General features: G+C 43.4%; 2 protein-coding genes across 17 annotated transcripts in view; one reads left to right on the top strand and one right to left on the bottom strand.

The window, feature by feature from the left end:
* The window catches only part of BLNK (B cell linker), a 174,302-nt gene that overhangs the window by 3,707 nt on the left and 156,268 nt on the right, over positions 1–14,327 (top strand). For 3 of the 5 annotated variants that reach the window (XM_019484200.1, XM_019484199.1, XM_019484198.1), the window contains exons 2-3: positions 2,048–2,149; positions 12,460–12,522. The exons of 1 other annotated variant lie outside the window; for it this stretch is intronic. In XM_019484200.1, coding sequence (XP_019339745.1) covers positions 2,048–2,149; positions 12,460–12,522 — 165 coding nt within the window. The remainder of the gene's footprint in view (positions 1–2,047; positions 2,150–12,459; positions 12,523–14,327) is intronic. One more of the 5 variants, XM_019484202.1, reaches the window with a different exon arrangement.
* Positions 1–14,327, bottom strand: part of DNTT (DNA nucleotidylexotransferase) — a 358,214-nt gene that overhangs the window by 303,155 nt on the left and 40,732 nt on the right. The gene's annotated exons all lie outside the window — the stretch shown is intronic.

Below are 14,327 nucleotides of genomic sequence, written 5' to 3'. Positions count from 1 at the left end.
CATGGCAAGAAGACAAATAGGTGAGAGAGGCTGAGCTGTGCTGAACCTGGTTGAAGCAGGGGTGCAGGGGGTGCCAGGAGTTCAGAGCCTGGTTCAGGATAAAATGTAGCAAACAGCTTTCCAGTGACTTGCTGTCTATAATATAACAGCAGAGGGCACTAGACAGCAAGGAGCTACTTTTTACATGGCAGTGTCTTTCAAAAGTGGTAATGGCTCAACAGGACAGGAAGGAATGGTGAGCTGGAAGTAATGGCTGGATGGAGAGCTATAAATTCAGTATCCCAGCAGACTCCCTGCACATGTAACTTCACTCCACAATGGCTGCCTGCACCTCACAACAGCCAAACACTTGGCTAGCTCCAGAGAAAGAGCACCCATGTTATTCTGTAAAACATTACCATTCCATTCACCACTTTGACAACCGCTTTGCCTTTACAGGTATGATGCAATATAACACTTAAGTTTCATTTATTCATTATTAAATACACAGGCCTACCCTGACCCCACCCAGCTGCTGACAAGCACCAAGCCCCAGTACTAATACAACCTACATAACAGTGCTGAATTAGGCATACAGGATCTCTCTCAAAGGATATAAGTAATGCTTTGCTTTGCTACACAGGTGGGAGTCAGGCAGAGGGGCTCAACTGTGTAGGGGGCATTTCCTTCTAGGAACATCTCACATTCCAATCACAGCTCTGCCAAGATGCACTTATTAATACCTTCCTCACTCAAGACAGTCACACCTAACACAGTGAGAACAGCTGGAGAACTTACAGATAATTCCTGTTGGCTATTGCTGGCTAGATGTAAGGGACAGAGTTAAGTCTGTGTAAGGGTATATCTTAACTGTACATTTGCTGGTTTGAGTGTTGCTGAACTCAGCATTGGAAGGTCACAAGGTACAACCACACATCCTTAAACAGTGGTACCAAAGGTTTTTTATCACTATGTTGCGTTTTACTGTAGTTTGGTTTTCATTAACATTATGGTTACTAGTAAACCTGCCAATCACCCTAGGACAGAAACATCACTTCACAATTTGAAAAAGGATAAATAGACAGACATTTTAGCTTAGCTGGAATCATTCTAATTTTTTATATGCAACTTAAAGCCAGTTTGAATTTGGAAATAAAACAGGAAAAGTCTGTAGAAAGCAGAATTAAATATTCCAGGGTCTCCAGCCTTTTGTAGGAGTTATTATATTACTTCTGTTACAGTGACTCAGAGCATCTATGCTCAAAGGCTGAGTTTGTTTCAGCAATTGCAACTGCACCTTTGCAATCTTGTTTCCTGATCCAGAGGATGCCCTGTGTAACTTTTCCCTTATTTTAAGGTACATTCATTGAATAAAAAATAAAATATATTTCATATACACACATAATTTGTTCTCTAAATGTTAAAAAAATTACAACAAAAGAAAGGATTCCTTTTGAACTCATATCACATCGAGTGGTTTATTTTAGTTTAAGAAAACTGAACCCAGGCATTACACAAAGACTGAGATAAATTATGTGACAAACTGGAAGTAAAAATTCTGTACCTAAGCTCCAATTTTTTGCTACAGAGTTTTATAGCATGAGATGTATGTCAGTAGTGTGTCAGATGCAAGCTATGGGTTTATCCAAGTGACTGCGCAAGAAGGTAAAAGGTAAGCAAGAGTCAACTGCCACTAACACATTTATTTTATATAACATACGTGAAAAATAAAACAGGTGCTGCAAACATGCCTATCAATAAAAATGTTGAGAGTCTAGAACTATCTCTGCATCTGACTTCCAAACAGAACTCTTCTCAGCCAACTTCAGTGGCAATTTCTGCCTATATAATAATGGTTTGATTTAAGCTTGTTGCTAAGTACTTAGTTGCTCTCAAAATGATCACTGTGACATAATAAGCAATAATCAGTCGTTTCTAAATAACTTTAAAACAGCATATGCATTAAGCAAGCAAACAGGAAAAAGTTGCAAAAGGGACTTCCTCTTTGGATTTCCACAGCAGCTGAGTGACGTTTAGTAAAGCAACTGTTTAATATTACTAAACACAGATCAAATCCTCCTCACTGGATACCGACATGGCTACAAAACTCCCCACTCGAGAGGAATGTGAGAATTGGATAACTCCTCAAGTTGCAGATCTCCTAAGACAGGTACTAAATATAGATGTCAGACTGTAAACAGAAAAGTATGAATTCAACTAGAAAATGAGTTGCTGGTCTTATCTATACTCTATAAAATTTGTATGATTACTCTGTCCTAGATAGAAACATAGATACAATGCCAAAAGACATTGTAGTCAGCAACTGCAATGATCAAGAACTCATCATTTGTATTAATATTCTAAGTTTCTTGATGGTCTCTCAGTTTTTATTGAGATTTAGATCATGACCAAGACTGATTGTTAAAAGTAGCAGCCAGGGTTATCCTGAGAAATATCCACTGAGAAGGGATTGCATATCATATTTTATTTCCTTGTGGCAACAAGTAACAATTTTATTAGAAGTAGGCGTAATTTTTTTCACTGACCGTCACTTTGTAATATAGAGCATTTATTTAAGAACCTGTTTTGAATAAAACCCACATTAAATTCTAAATGTTAGCTTCAACTTAAGGGTCCTTTTAAAGTCCTTGAGTTCTTTTATTATTCTTTTGCTTCTGTTGTACCTTTCCTATTTATGCAATTCCCTTTTTATTACAGTCAGGTAGCTTGAAGCGTGCACAATATTCTAAACTTGTTGTCAGTAATCTCTTCCCTACTTGAATAATTCCCTCTAAAATATATATTCAAGTATTTTTTATGCATGCCAGTTTTTCCCCTTTAAACTGTTGAACATTGTGGTTCAAATTTAAATGTTACCTGCTATTAATCCAGACATCAGAGCCCTGTGTCTCACAGCACGTAACTATTTGGTAGTCTCCTTTCATGTTTTGTCTTCATGAATATACATTTCTCTGTACTTTTTTTAAATACGAGTCTTATCTGCTCTATTATAATAATCTATCCAAAATCTACTACAGCAACAGCCATTCCCTTTCAAACAAATTTTAATAAATCTTTCATATGGATTTGCATTTTCTATGATGCTATGAAATCTTTACTCCTCTTGGTGAACAGTTACTGAATAAGTAGCCCCTCAAAAGAGAATCAAAGTACTTAACCCCCATATAGTATTAGCGGACATTGTTTAGAATCATCTAACAACTCTCAGTAACCATATACAAGAATATAAGACAGGAAATGAATAAAAGCACCTCAGCAACCCATAAACTAAAAAGGGAGTTTAGGTAAGCTGTTACTTCCTTGTTTCACATTTGACCTTGAAAGCTTAACTAAGTCTTTCAAATTTCCATACATCTTTTCTACACTTACCCTATGTGACAGGGGGCCGCCTCAGGGCCGATCTCCACGGCCCGCCCACCTGTCTCTGGGCAACTGCCCGCCTATCTTGCCTGCCATGCCTTTGATGTTAATCGATTCAATTAAGATGTCAATTAGGTGGGAGGCTACCCATTTAGTGCCCTGATGCCAGGGGGCGCTCTCTGTCGCTCCTACCTCCCCAATACCACAGCCCAAGCCTCACAGATGGCATCATGGTGTTCACCTAATCACTGGCCCCACACTGGGCCCCAGAATCTTCCAAACAGGACCCCTCTATGATCCTCTCCTATCAGGCGGCCTCTCAGCCGTCATCCGGGCTACCTAGCCCCCCTGAAGCCATTTTCCCCTCTCAGCTGTGGTCCCCCCAGGATCTTCGGCTAACTGGCCCTGGCCCACCTCCAGGCCAGTCAGGACCCCAGGCCCCTGGCTCTTGGCCGTCCCTTGCGGTGGGCCCCCAGCCCTTTTGACCCTCCTGGTCCTGGCCCCAGCTTGGGCCAGTCGAGGGTACTCTCTCCTTCGGGCTGGGTCTCTAGCCCCTCACTCTCTATCCAAGCCTCACCGTGCCACTTCTCCCCTTCTCCCAGGGGCAACCACAGCACCACGCCCGGTACTCATCCACTCTCTCGGGGTCCACCCTCTGGGCCCCTCCACAAACAGGGTTACCCACGCGGTGGTGGGAGCTAGGGGTTAAGGCGCCCCGACCCGCCTTTTACCGGAGTGATAACTGGCCTGGTATTTCCTGGGGGCTCCCGCGCCACTGAGAGCCCCACCAGGCCACCCACTCCCAGCAGGGTGCAGTTTCAGGTCATGCCCAGGACCAGGAGCCTCCTTACCATCCCCTTGCAGCTTCCCCCTTACCTCCGGGTCGTTCTCAGCAGCCCTTCGGCCAGGCAATGTTGCTGCCTGGCCTCCTGCAGCCAAACTGCCTTGTTTATATAGGCAGCCCTTGCCTCAAAATGGCTGCCCTCATCAGGCACCTGGAGGCTGCCAACTCCAGGCCCTTAAAGTGGCAGGCACACACAATGCACTGCCACACCCTATGCCTATCCTTATACTCCCATCATGAGTTTAACTAGTTGTATGTTGACACATTAAATAACTGAAAATCATTTTAGTCTGACCAAGTCTTTTTGCTATTCTATTAGTCCCAGCTTGACATTTCAACCTGATAAACAGCTCAAGTCCAGATCACTTCTACCACCTTCTAGATATGTTGCATGTTACTATATCAAAGCATTCCTAAAATCTATACAGATTATTACCATAAGCTTCTTCTCTACTAGAATTATTTCTTATTTCTTCCAGCCAATTTATTATTCTTAATTCAGTCAGAAGGGATTTCTTTATTCTATTTCTGATTATACATTTCCACTATATTGTCCTAAAGCAAAAAGACCCGTTAAAGCTTTGTTCTTAAATCTGTTATATTAGCTTGTATCCCAATCCTCTCTTCATTCAGATGTGCTTATTCTTTAAACAGTAGATCTCCAGCTCAAAATATAAATCCTTTTACTAATGACAGATAATGGACAGAATCAGCTTTAGTGCTAAAGCTACAGCTTTTAATCTGAAAGTCCTAAATTCCAGTCACTGCAGGGACAAATTCTTTACAAATAGTTTTATATATACCAGGTCTTCCAATTTAAAAATATGACAGGTAACTGCCAAAATGTCTCACCACCCTGTAAGGTTGCCACAGCAGTAGGATGACAACCTACTAATGCTGTCAATTACACACTTAGCTCATGAGGCAGCAGTCTGTGTGGTAGACATAGACGTCCCACCTGCTAATGATCCAGCTGCATGTTAATATGATGCTGTGCGATAGAATTCCAGTGCTCCTGATCTAGTTGAGGCCAGTCGAGTCTTTAAACCAAATATTTTGCAAGTAGTCTTTAATTATATGTCCTTTCTTCTGGGTGCCTGACTTGAGACACTTTTATCATGTGCACAAATATTGAGCACTCGCAGCTACAGAAGTCAAGGAGACCTGTGCTTTGAACATAACAAGTGCTGTTTAATGCCAACTATTTTGAAAAATCAGGTCATGGCATCTCAACGTAGGCACCTAAAATTAGTAGTTAGTTGACCTTAACCTCTCTGTACCTCAGCTCCCCATCTGTGAAATGGAGTGATAATATCCCTTTCATTTTACAAGCATCTTCTGAAAAATAAATTATTTCATATTTACGTAGCATGGTAATAGTAAAATGATGAGTAATGTAGAAAAGCTATGAAGAAATTAATAATTATGTCTTCAGTGCAGGATATGGGTGGTGTGCACTAAGTAAGACCGAGATCGCACAAGAAGCAAAATGCTGAACAACTGCTTACTCAGTGAACAACTTATACCCCAAGTACTTGTGAACTACAGAAAACATGTTATGCAGTTTAACATATCATAATGCATATGCACAAGGCAACTTCAATTCAATTATTTGCTAATATTTAAGTACTTGACTTTACAACCTTATTATGTTCTTTTAACATACAATATGTATGTGCATGTGTGTGTGCATTTGTGTGTAATATCTAAAATAATTATTAAATTGTCATTCAGCAAAGTGTTTGAAGACTGATCAAAAGCATTTGTAGAAAACCAGTAACTAGAACAATAAAAAATAAACCTATTGATTTAGCTTCTTCATAGCCAAGTTCATAAAATAAATATTCCAGCTATATGCAAATAGTTATTCCTCTATTTTCCTGCATCTATTGTATAAACATGGAAATACAACATCCTCTGTTCAGCATGCATCTCCTTTCTCAATATTTCCATGCATTCCAATATATTTACTTTGGCATTATTGTGCAAATAGAGGAGAGGGAGGCAGAAGCGGGACGTACAGGGCATTGCAAACACTATTCCCCACCCTAGTGCTAGCATACCTTACAAATGGCAAACTCACCTTCCCCTCCAAAATAAGGCATTCCTAGGCCTATTCTGGCAACAGTGCATTCACAATCTAGCCTCTTGTGCAGAGGTCAGATTGTGAAGTCATCGTCTTGCTGTAAAGATTTCTCTCCAAAACAGAATAAGCTACAACAAGAGTGCCACAGTACAGCCTACAGGTTAGATCCAGCCCACAGAACAATTTAATGTGGCACATGGTGTTTCTGAAAGGGCGGGGAATTCAGTGGTGGAGCCTGTCACTAACTTGCCAAGCATGGAGCCTCACTGCAGATGCTTGTTCGTGATGGGAGAGTGAACAATGGCTTATTAACTCCCATGCCACTGCTGTCAGAAGTGGGTCCAGATATAGCCCTTCAGGCTCCTTGCAATCCAGAATCAGCCTTCAAGGAGCCCTGTGAGCTCAATCAGGCCAGGTAAGTTTTGCACCCTGGTCTACAAGCCTGAACCCATGTTATTGGCATTTAAACCAGCATTCATTTCAGAACGAGTCTACAATCCTAAAATTAAAAACCAAGCAGGGACTTCCATTTACCTCAAATATTATTTTGTAAATATCTCAAATGGCATCAAAACAGTCTTTTTGTTACTGTACGCTTAAATTGACCATTCAAACAAAATATTTACAAATATAACAAAATTCAAACAACCACTGCATCTCCCCCATATTTTAGACTCCCAGCCCTATATACATTCATTGAAATCTAAAGTTTAAAAAGCTAACTTCCTTAGGGCCACCAGATCGCTAAACAATTAAGAGTCCAATTCTGGAGCCCCTACTTCACACTACTGTTCACTGTAAATTCCCTTTGACTGTGTAAATGCAGGCAGTTCTTACACAACTATTTTGCCTCCTTTCTGAGCAACAAGACTACATATTTAACAGCTTTCCAGAGTTCCATGGTTTACATCTAAATTAATTAAATGAATGTATAAGTCTCTGATTTAAAATTCACTGTTAATAAAGTAGACAGACTACTTACTGAACTGAACTGACAACTAACTGAACAGTTAACTAAGAATCTTAAATGCCAGAACTCATTAATAGCACTTTATATTTTTAATGAAGTTCTGCAAATTTTTTCCTACTGATATTTCTAAACTTTCTGTTCTGTACCTAAAAGCACAATTATTTTCTAAAGCCAGGCTAAAGCATTAAAACCCAGCAATCAAAAAGATTGTGCTATGTAGGTATACAAGGTAGCATTCTGAAAGTACCCAAGCTGGCTCCCAAACCAAAAACAATAAGGTCACATTAATAGGGCACTCACCCCAACTTAATAAGCCCTGCCTCTCAGAAGATTTAATTAGCCTGCATACAGCAATCACATTATGCTGCTCCAAGTCAGGAGCTAGTGAACGGTGCTGCCTTTCCACGTAGACACGCCATTAAGGTCCTTCCCATCCCAGTTCTTTGCCTTGGATCTCCTGAAAGGAAAACCACATTGGGTGTGTCCGCACATGCAAGCACATGCGCTTGCAGCAGCTCAAATAGAAGCGATGCAAATTTGAGCCGGGGCCCCCCTGCACAGGGTCGCAGGCACCCTGTAGGGCCACAGCCCCCCTGGGCACAGCCAATAACTTACCTTCTGCAGCAGCAGCAGGAGTGGGGCACTCTGAGCCCACTGCTCCCAGATCCCAGCTCTCAGGGACCATGATCCAATCCCACCTGGGTCCTGCCAACCTTGGGGCTGCTTGTGCTGCTCAGCTGAGCAGCACGAGCAGCCCCAGGGCTGGCAAGACCTGGCTCGGATCAGCACGAGGTCCCTGTGTACCATGCTGGGTCCTGTCACCATGGGACCAGCCTGGCTGGATGGCAGAGGGGCCCGAGGACCGTAGGACCCAGCTGAGCTTGGCACGTGATCACCGCACACCATGCCAGGCAGCACAAGCAGCCCCAGGGCTGCCAGGACCCGGCTAGGCTCAGCACACGGTCCCCCAGTGCTACACCGGGTCTTGCTGCCACTGGCCCAGCTGGGTGACAGAGAGGCCCCAGGGCTGGCAGGACCCGGCTGGGCTCAGCATGTGGTCCCCGCATGCCACGCTGGGTCCTGCTGCCATGGGACTGGCCCAGCCAGGCAGCATGAGTAGCCCCAGGGCTGGCAGGACCCAGCTGGGCTCAGCACGTGGTCCCCGCATGCCACACCGGGTCCTGCTGCCATGGGACTGGCCTGGCCAGGCAGAAGAGGGGCCCCAGGGCTGGCAGCACCTGGCTGGGCTCAGTATGCGGTCCCCGCACACCACACTGGGTCCCATCTCTGCTCCTCTGTGCCTGCAGGGAGGTGGCACGCTGTGGGACCTGGCCCAGCCCAGTGCGGCTCGCTAGTCTGGCTTTGCACCAGAGCAGGTCACACGGCTCCAGGAGGCACAGCTCCTGCGTGCACCTCCTGGAGCCATGTGACCCGCTCCGGTGCAAAGCTGGACTAGTGAGTCGCATCAGTCTGGGCTATGTCCTTCTGCGCGCCACCAGCTTCACCACGGCTGCTCCAGCCACTCCCCCCCCTGCAGCCCCAGGGACATCCCCCCGCCACTCCCAAATCTTCCCCCACATTCCCCTGCCACCTCTCACACACATCCACACCCATAAACCTTCCCACCCCCATTTCCAATTCCCTTACTTACCTTGGAAGTGCCAAGGGCAGCAGGAGCACCAGAGAGATGCTCTGGCCAAAACCGGACTGTCTCTTCCGGAGGACTGAATCCTGTGCCTGCTCCAGGCACAGTCTGGTACCATGCCTTGCTCTGCTGCTCTGAGGAGCATTTTTTTTTTTTTTGCCCCCTGGATATTCAGGGGTCTAATTTTCTCCCCATGCTGCAAGTTTGCAGTGCAGGGAACATTTATTCATTCCTGCATGTGCCTCTTGCCCCATCTCAAAGGAGTTTTAGACGGGGCAAGAGGCACATACATGCTCATCTGGATGTGCCCATTGAGTCTAAGACTACATACAGATTCAGGGAGTTAGAGGGAGGTTAGATTCAGTTTTAAAATGGCTACCCAATATAAAGTAAGTTAGGATAGGGGGGGCTAGGAAGGCCTTGGAGGGATCAGGGAGGCAAGCAGGGATCAAGAGGGGGAATTGGGGGGCAAGTGGTATCCACAGGGGGGTCAGGAGGACTAGTGGTGTCCACAGGGGTGTTGGCATGATATGGGAGGATTTGGCAGGATCAGGGGTCTAGCAGGGTCTGTGGGGAGGACTTGTGGTGATGGGAGACTCTCCCCCCCTAACCCTGGGACCAGGGATTATTTTTAGCCACCTGACCCCCACCTAACCCCCAGACAAACAACCACACCAGCAAACCAACCTCCTCCCACTGATCCTGCCTAGCTCTCCCCCCACCCCCCCCACCCCTTATTTCCTTGGCTCCCAGCACTAGCAAACACCAGTAAAACCAGCGCCAGGAGCAGTTTGTGGGATGGTGGGGCTTGGTTCCTCGGGAGGAGGGAGATGTTGTCCTTCTGGAATGAGGCAGAGGACTGGGGGGTAAAAATAGTCCAATTCCAAGTGGGGTTGGAAAAACACAGCCCTGGAGCTGGGACCAGGAGCTGGACTTTCCCAGCCCCATGGCTTCACTGGGAACTGTACAGACATCCAGTTAGATCAGGCTTGCCAAACCCAATTTAAGTTAGATTACCTCTAAGGCAGAGTTAACTTAGATTGGGCTGGCCATTTTTAGACCAATCTATCCATCTTGAACTTTTCTACAGTTCACGCTTAGATGGACCTAACTAAGTATTTCTACTTGGCCCGCACTTCCAGGGAGGCAGTTAGAAAGGCCAGAGCAACTACACAGCTGAGGCTGGCAACACAAATTAAAGACAACAAAAAGTCTTCTTTAGCTATGTATGAAGTAAAAGGAAGGTGCAGGGCAGCATAGGAGCCCTACTGAACAAGAAGGAACAATTAGTGACAGACAGGGGGCACAAGGCTGAGTTATTCAATGAGTTTTTTGCCTCGGTGTTCCTGAACAGGGGTCAAGACAAGTCTCCTAATGGGTTCTTAGATGGGCATCAGAGGGCCACCAGCCCATCAACTGTCGACGCTGACTTGGTGCAGAGTCACTTGGATGGACTCAGTGTGTTTAAGACAGCAGGCCCAGATGAGCTGCATCCAAGAGTACTGAAGGAATTGGCCTGTGTCATGGCAGAACCACTGGCACAGCTGTTTGAGCACTCAGAGGACTGGAAAAGGGCCAATGTGGTCCCTATTTTCAAGAAGGGAAGGAAGGAGGATCTGAGTAATTATAGACCACTCAGTCTCACCTCCATCCTTGGTAAGGTCTTTGAAAAGATTATGAAGATTGTCAAGAAACATATTTGTGGGAGTCCAACAGGAAAAATAATGCAGCAGGGAAACCAGCATGGATTCATAGCAGGTAGATCATGCCTGATCAATCTGGTTTCATTTTATGACAGGGTCACAAATTACTTAGATGCAGGAGTAGAGGTGAATGTCATTTTCTTGGATTTTAGCAAGGCCTTTGATATGGTATGTCACCACATTCTCATAAATAAATTAAGAGGCTGTGACAGATGTTTACACAGTCCAGTGGGCGGCAAATTGGCTTAGCAGTCGCACCCAGAGAGTGGTAGTAGATAGGTCGGTATCAACCTGGAAGGATGTGGATAGTGGGATCATGCAGGATTCGGTCCTTGAACCTGTACTCTTTAATATCTTCATCAGTGACTTGGATATGGGTGTGAAGTGTATTCTGTCCAAGTGTGCAGATGATTCTAAATTGTAGCGTGAAGTGCACACTCCGGGGGTATGAAACAATTGCAGGCAGACCTGGACAGGTTAGAAAAGTGGACAGTACACAATAGAATGCAGTACAAGTACAGGTGCAGAGTGCTGCACCTACGGCGCAAAAAGATCCAGCACACCTACTGGCTGGGAAGTGATCCTTTCAGCAGCACAGAAGCAGAAAGGGATCTCGGAGTCATAGTAAACTCCAAGATGAACATGAGTCGTCAGTGTGATGAAATCATCAGCAAAGCTAAGTGCACTTATGCATCAGCAGATGCATGACAAATAGAACCAAAGAGGTGATGCTTCCCCTCTATGTGGCATTGATCAGACTGCAGTTGGAGTACTGCATCCAGTTTTGGGCGCTGCGCTTCAAGAAGGATGCTGATAGACTCGAGAGGGTCCAGAGGAGGGCCACTCATATGGTTAGGGGCTTACAAGACAAGCCCTATGAGAAGAGACTGAGGGACCTGGACCTCTTCAGCCTCTGCAAGAGAAGGCTGAGAAGTGATCTTGTGGCTGCCTACAAATTCATTAGGGGGACTCAGCAAGGAATCAGAGAGGCTCTGTTCACCAGGGTGCCTCTTGGGGTAACAAGGAACAGTGGTCACTAACTGACAGACAGCAGTTTTAGGCTAGACCTCAGGAAAAACTTCTTCACGGTAAAAGTGGCCAAAATTTGGAATGGGCTTCCAAGGAAAGCGGTGCTCTCCCCTAGCTTGGGGGTCTTTAAGAGAAGGCTGGATAGGCATCTGGCTGGGGTCATCTGACCCCAGCACTCTTTCGTGCCTAGACAGGGGGTCGGACTCAATGAACAGTTGAGGTCCCTTCTGACCCTAGCATCTATGAATCTATGAAAGGTTCTAAGTGTAGGGTCTGCACCTACGCAAACTAAGTTAGATTGGGTGGACATTGTTAATGCAATCAAACCTCCCCAGAAGTCTGTATGTACCCTAAGATTCATATTAGAAAGGGCTCAATTTCCTGTTGTAGATAAAGATAAAGCTTCTTGAGAGCTTCTTCTGGGTTCTGGTTTCATTTTTCTCTACAATTGGCTGTCATAGTTTTATTAAGAAAAAAATATATCAGACTTGAAGAACAGATACTGATTTTGAAAGTCAATAGCCTCTGAGCCTTGCTGTCTAGGAATGCCTCCTAGTCACTCTTTGTAATATTCTTCTTCTAGGTATCCGCATCAGATGTAATGTACAGACTTGTGCCACTACTGCATACTTTTAATTTCTACATGGAAGTATTTTACCCATAAACCAGGCTACAATTTAGATTTTGTATAACTTTCAAATTATTTTATATATTTACACACACACACACACACACACACACACACACACACATATATATATATATATATATATATATATATATATATATATATATAAAATGCTCTCTCTTTTCTCATCTCAGTTTGGAATGCCTGAATCTGCTGTAGTGGTGGAAAAACTGAATATCAATGGCCCCCAATTTCTGGTAAGTAATGGAAATATTTTCTGTTCAGAAATATTTCATAATAGGTATCTGCTTTTTGTATCACAGTGGGCACATCTATACATGCACATTTCATAATTTCATAGTTTTTAGGAGCTGAAAGGGACCTTACAGATAATCAGTTTACTGCATAATAACCAAAATTACTGCGTAATATGGGCATGTGTCTCCATGTGCATGCCCATAGTGCGTAGTAACTATGGTGACTTATGCCAACTTAAGTGTAAATTTGATATGAGCATCATGCAGGTATCAAACCTATGCCCAATTAGTTACTGAGCAGTAACACATGTGTAGATACCTTACTGCACAGTAATGCTGTGTGTGTGGACTGACTTGGAACTAACTTTAGTCCCAAGTCATTTCATACGCAACATTAATGTGCTTTATTGCTTGCACGTGTAGATGCCAACCTATTTCCGCTTACTGCGTGGTAATTTACTGCACAGTAAATTTAAGCCAACATAAACGCACATGTAGACATTCCCAGTGTGAAGCTTGTGTTTACAATAGCAACACCTTATGTTAGCTTCCTTTGCTCTTTGTAGAATCATGGCAAGTTATGTGTTATATTTCTTATATAATATTATAATAACAAAAATCCCACTTTATTCCTCTGAATAATTTACTCACAGTAGTAAATGCTTGCCTTGCTCCACCTCTGGATAAAACAAACATCTAGATACTCACACAAGAATCTGGCAGCTGAAAGGGATAGATATAAAGATCCATTCACATGTATGTGATTGCAGGATTTGGATCTAAGCAATCTTATTAGCACTCTAGCACCAAGCTGTGAGAAAAGCAAACTGGTTCCTGCCAGCTCAAGTGCCTTTTGTAGTCTTTTTTTTTTGTTGAATGATTGAAGATATTATGTACTTTCCTCACAGTAGGAATGGACACAGGATGTGAGAAATGTTTTCAGAAGTTAGTGGTAACCTACAACAACAAAAGTGACACACAAAAAAACATAAAAGGAACTACAGGCAAGTTCTGCAAGACACTTGTGACAGAAAAAAATAAAACAAAAGGAAAAACATCTGTGAGGCATGTTCTCCAAATTATGCATTCCCTTCAAGATTTCCCATTTTAAGCTTACCTTATTTCACACATTGTAATGTTCAGGGCATTACAGGAAGTGCCCCATGGTAAGCCACTACCCGCATGTGTTTTGTATTGTATTGTTATAATACTGTGAGTGTCGGCTCTCAAATGACAGAAGACTCTTAGAGCTCTTCATGTGCTCTTTAACTGAACTGTTCAATACCAGTGTCAACTTGATAAACCAGTAATAAAATATGCTTGAAATAATTCATTATTTCAGTACCAAAAAATACATTCATAGAAGAACTTGCATTATCAGGACACTACTTATATTGTCAATAGCAACACCTATGTAATTGCAAGACAGCATTACTACAGATACAAGCCAGAATTTAATTACATTGCAAGTAATTAAAGCAGCAGCCTATCTTCAGTAACTGATCACTGGTCAGCTATATCAGGAAATCCAAACTGTTCCAGGAATGGAAAGTTTCTTCTTTGATTTCTATACAAAGACTGTAAAACTGTATAGTTCTTCTAAGGAATACAAGAACAATGTATTGATATCTGCCTAGGTTTGCAGAGAGTCTAATGCAATTGTCTATGTGAAATGCTCCTTTTATTTTATTGGACATTGAGATTCTAATGAGGACATCATATTTTTCAACATAATCATTTCATCACTCAAACATGTAAGAAAGGAGCAATGACATATCATGGAAATCTGCAAAATAGGGAAATAT

Source organism: Alligator mississippiensis, chromosome 6 (genome assembly GCF_030867095.1).
Source record: "Alligator mississippiensis isolate rAllMis1 chromosome 6, rAllMis1, whole genome shotgun sequence".
In the NCBI taxonomy this organism is placed as follows: Eukaryota; Metazoa; Chordata; order Crocodylia; family Alligatoridae; genus Alligator; species Alligator mississippiensis.
This window is presented reverse-complemented; position numbering and strand designations above follow the sequence as displayed.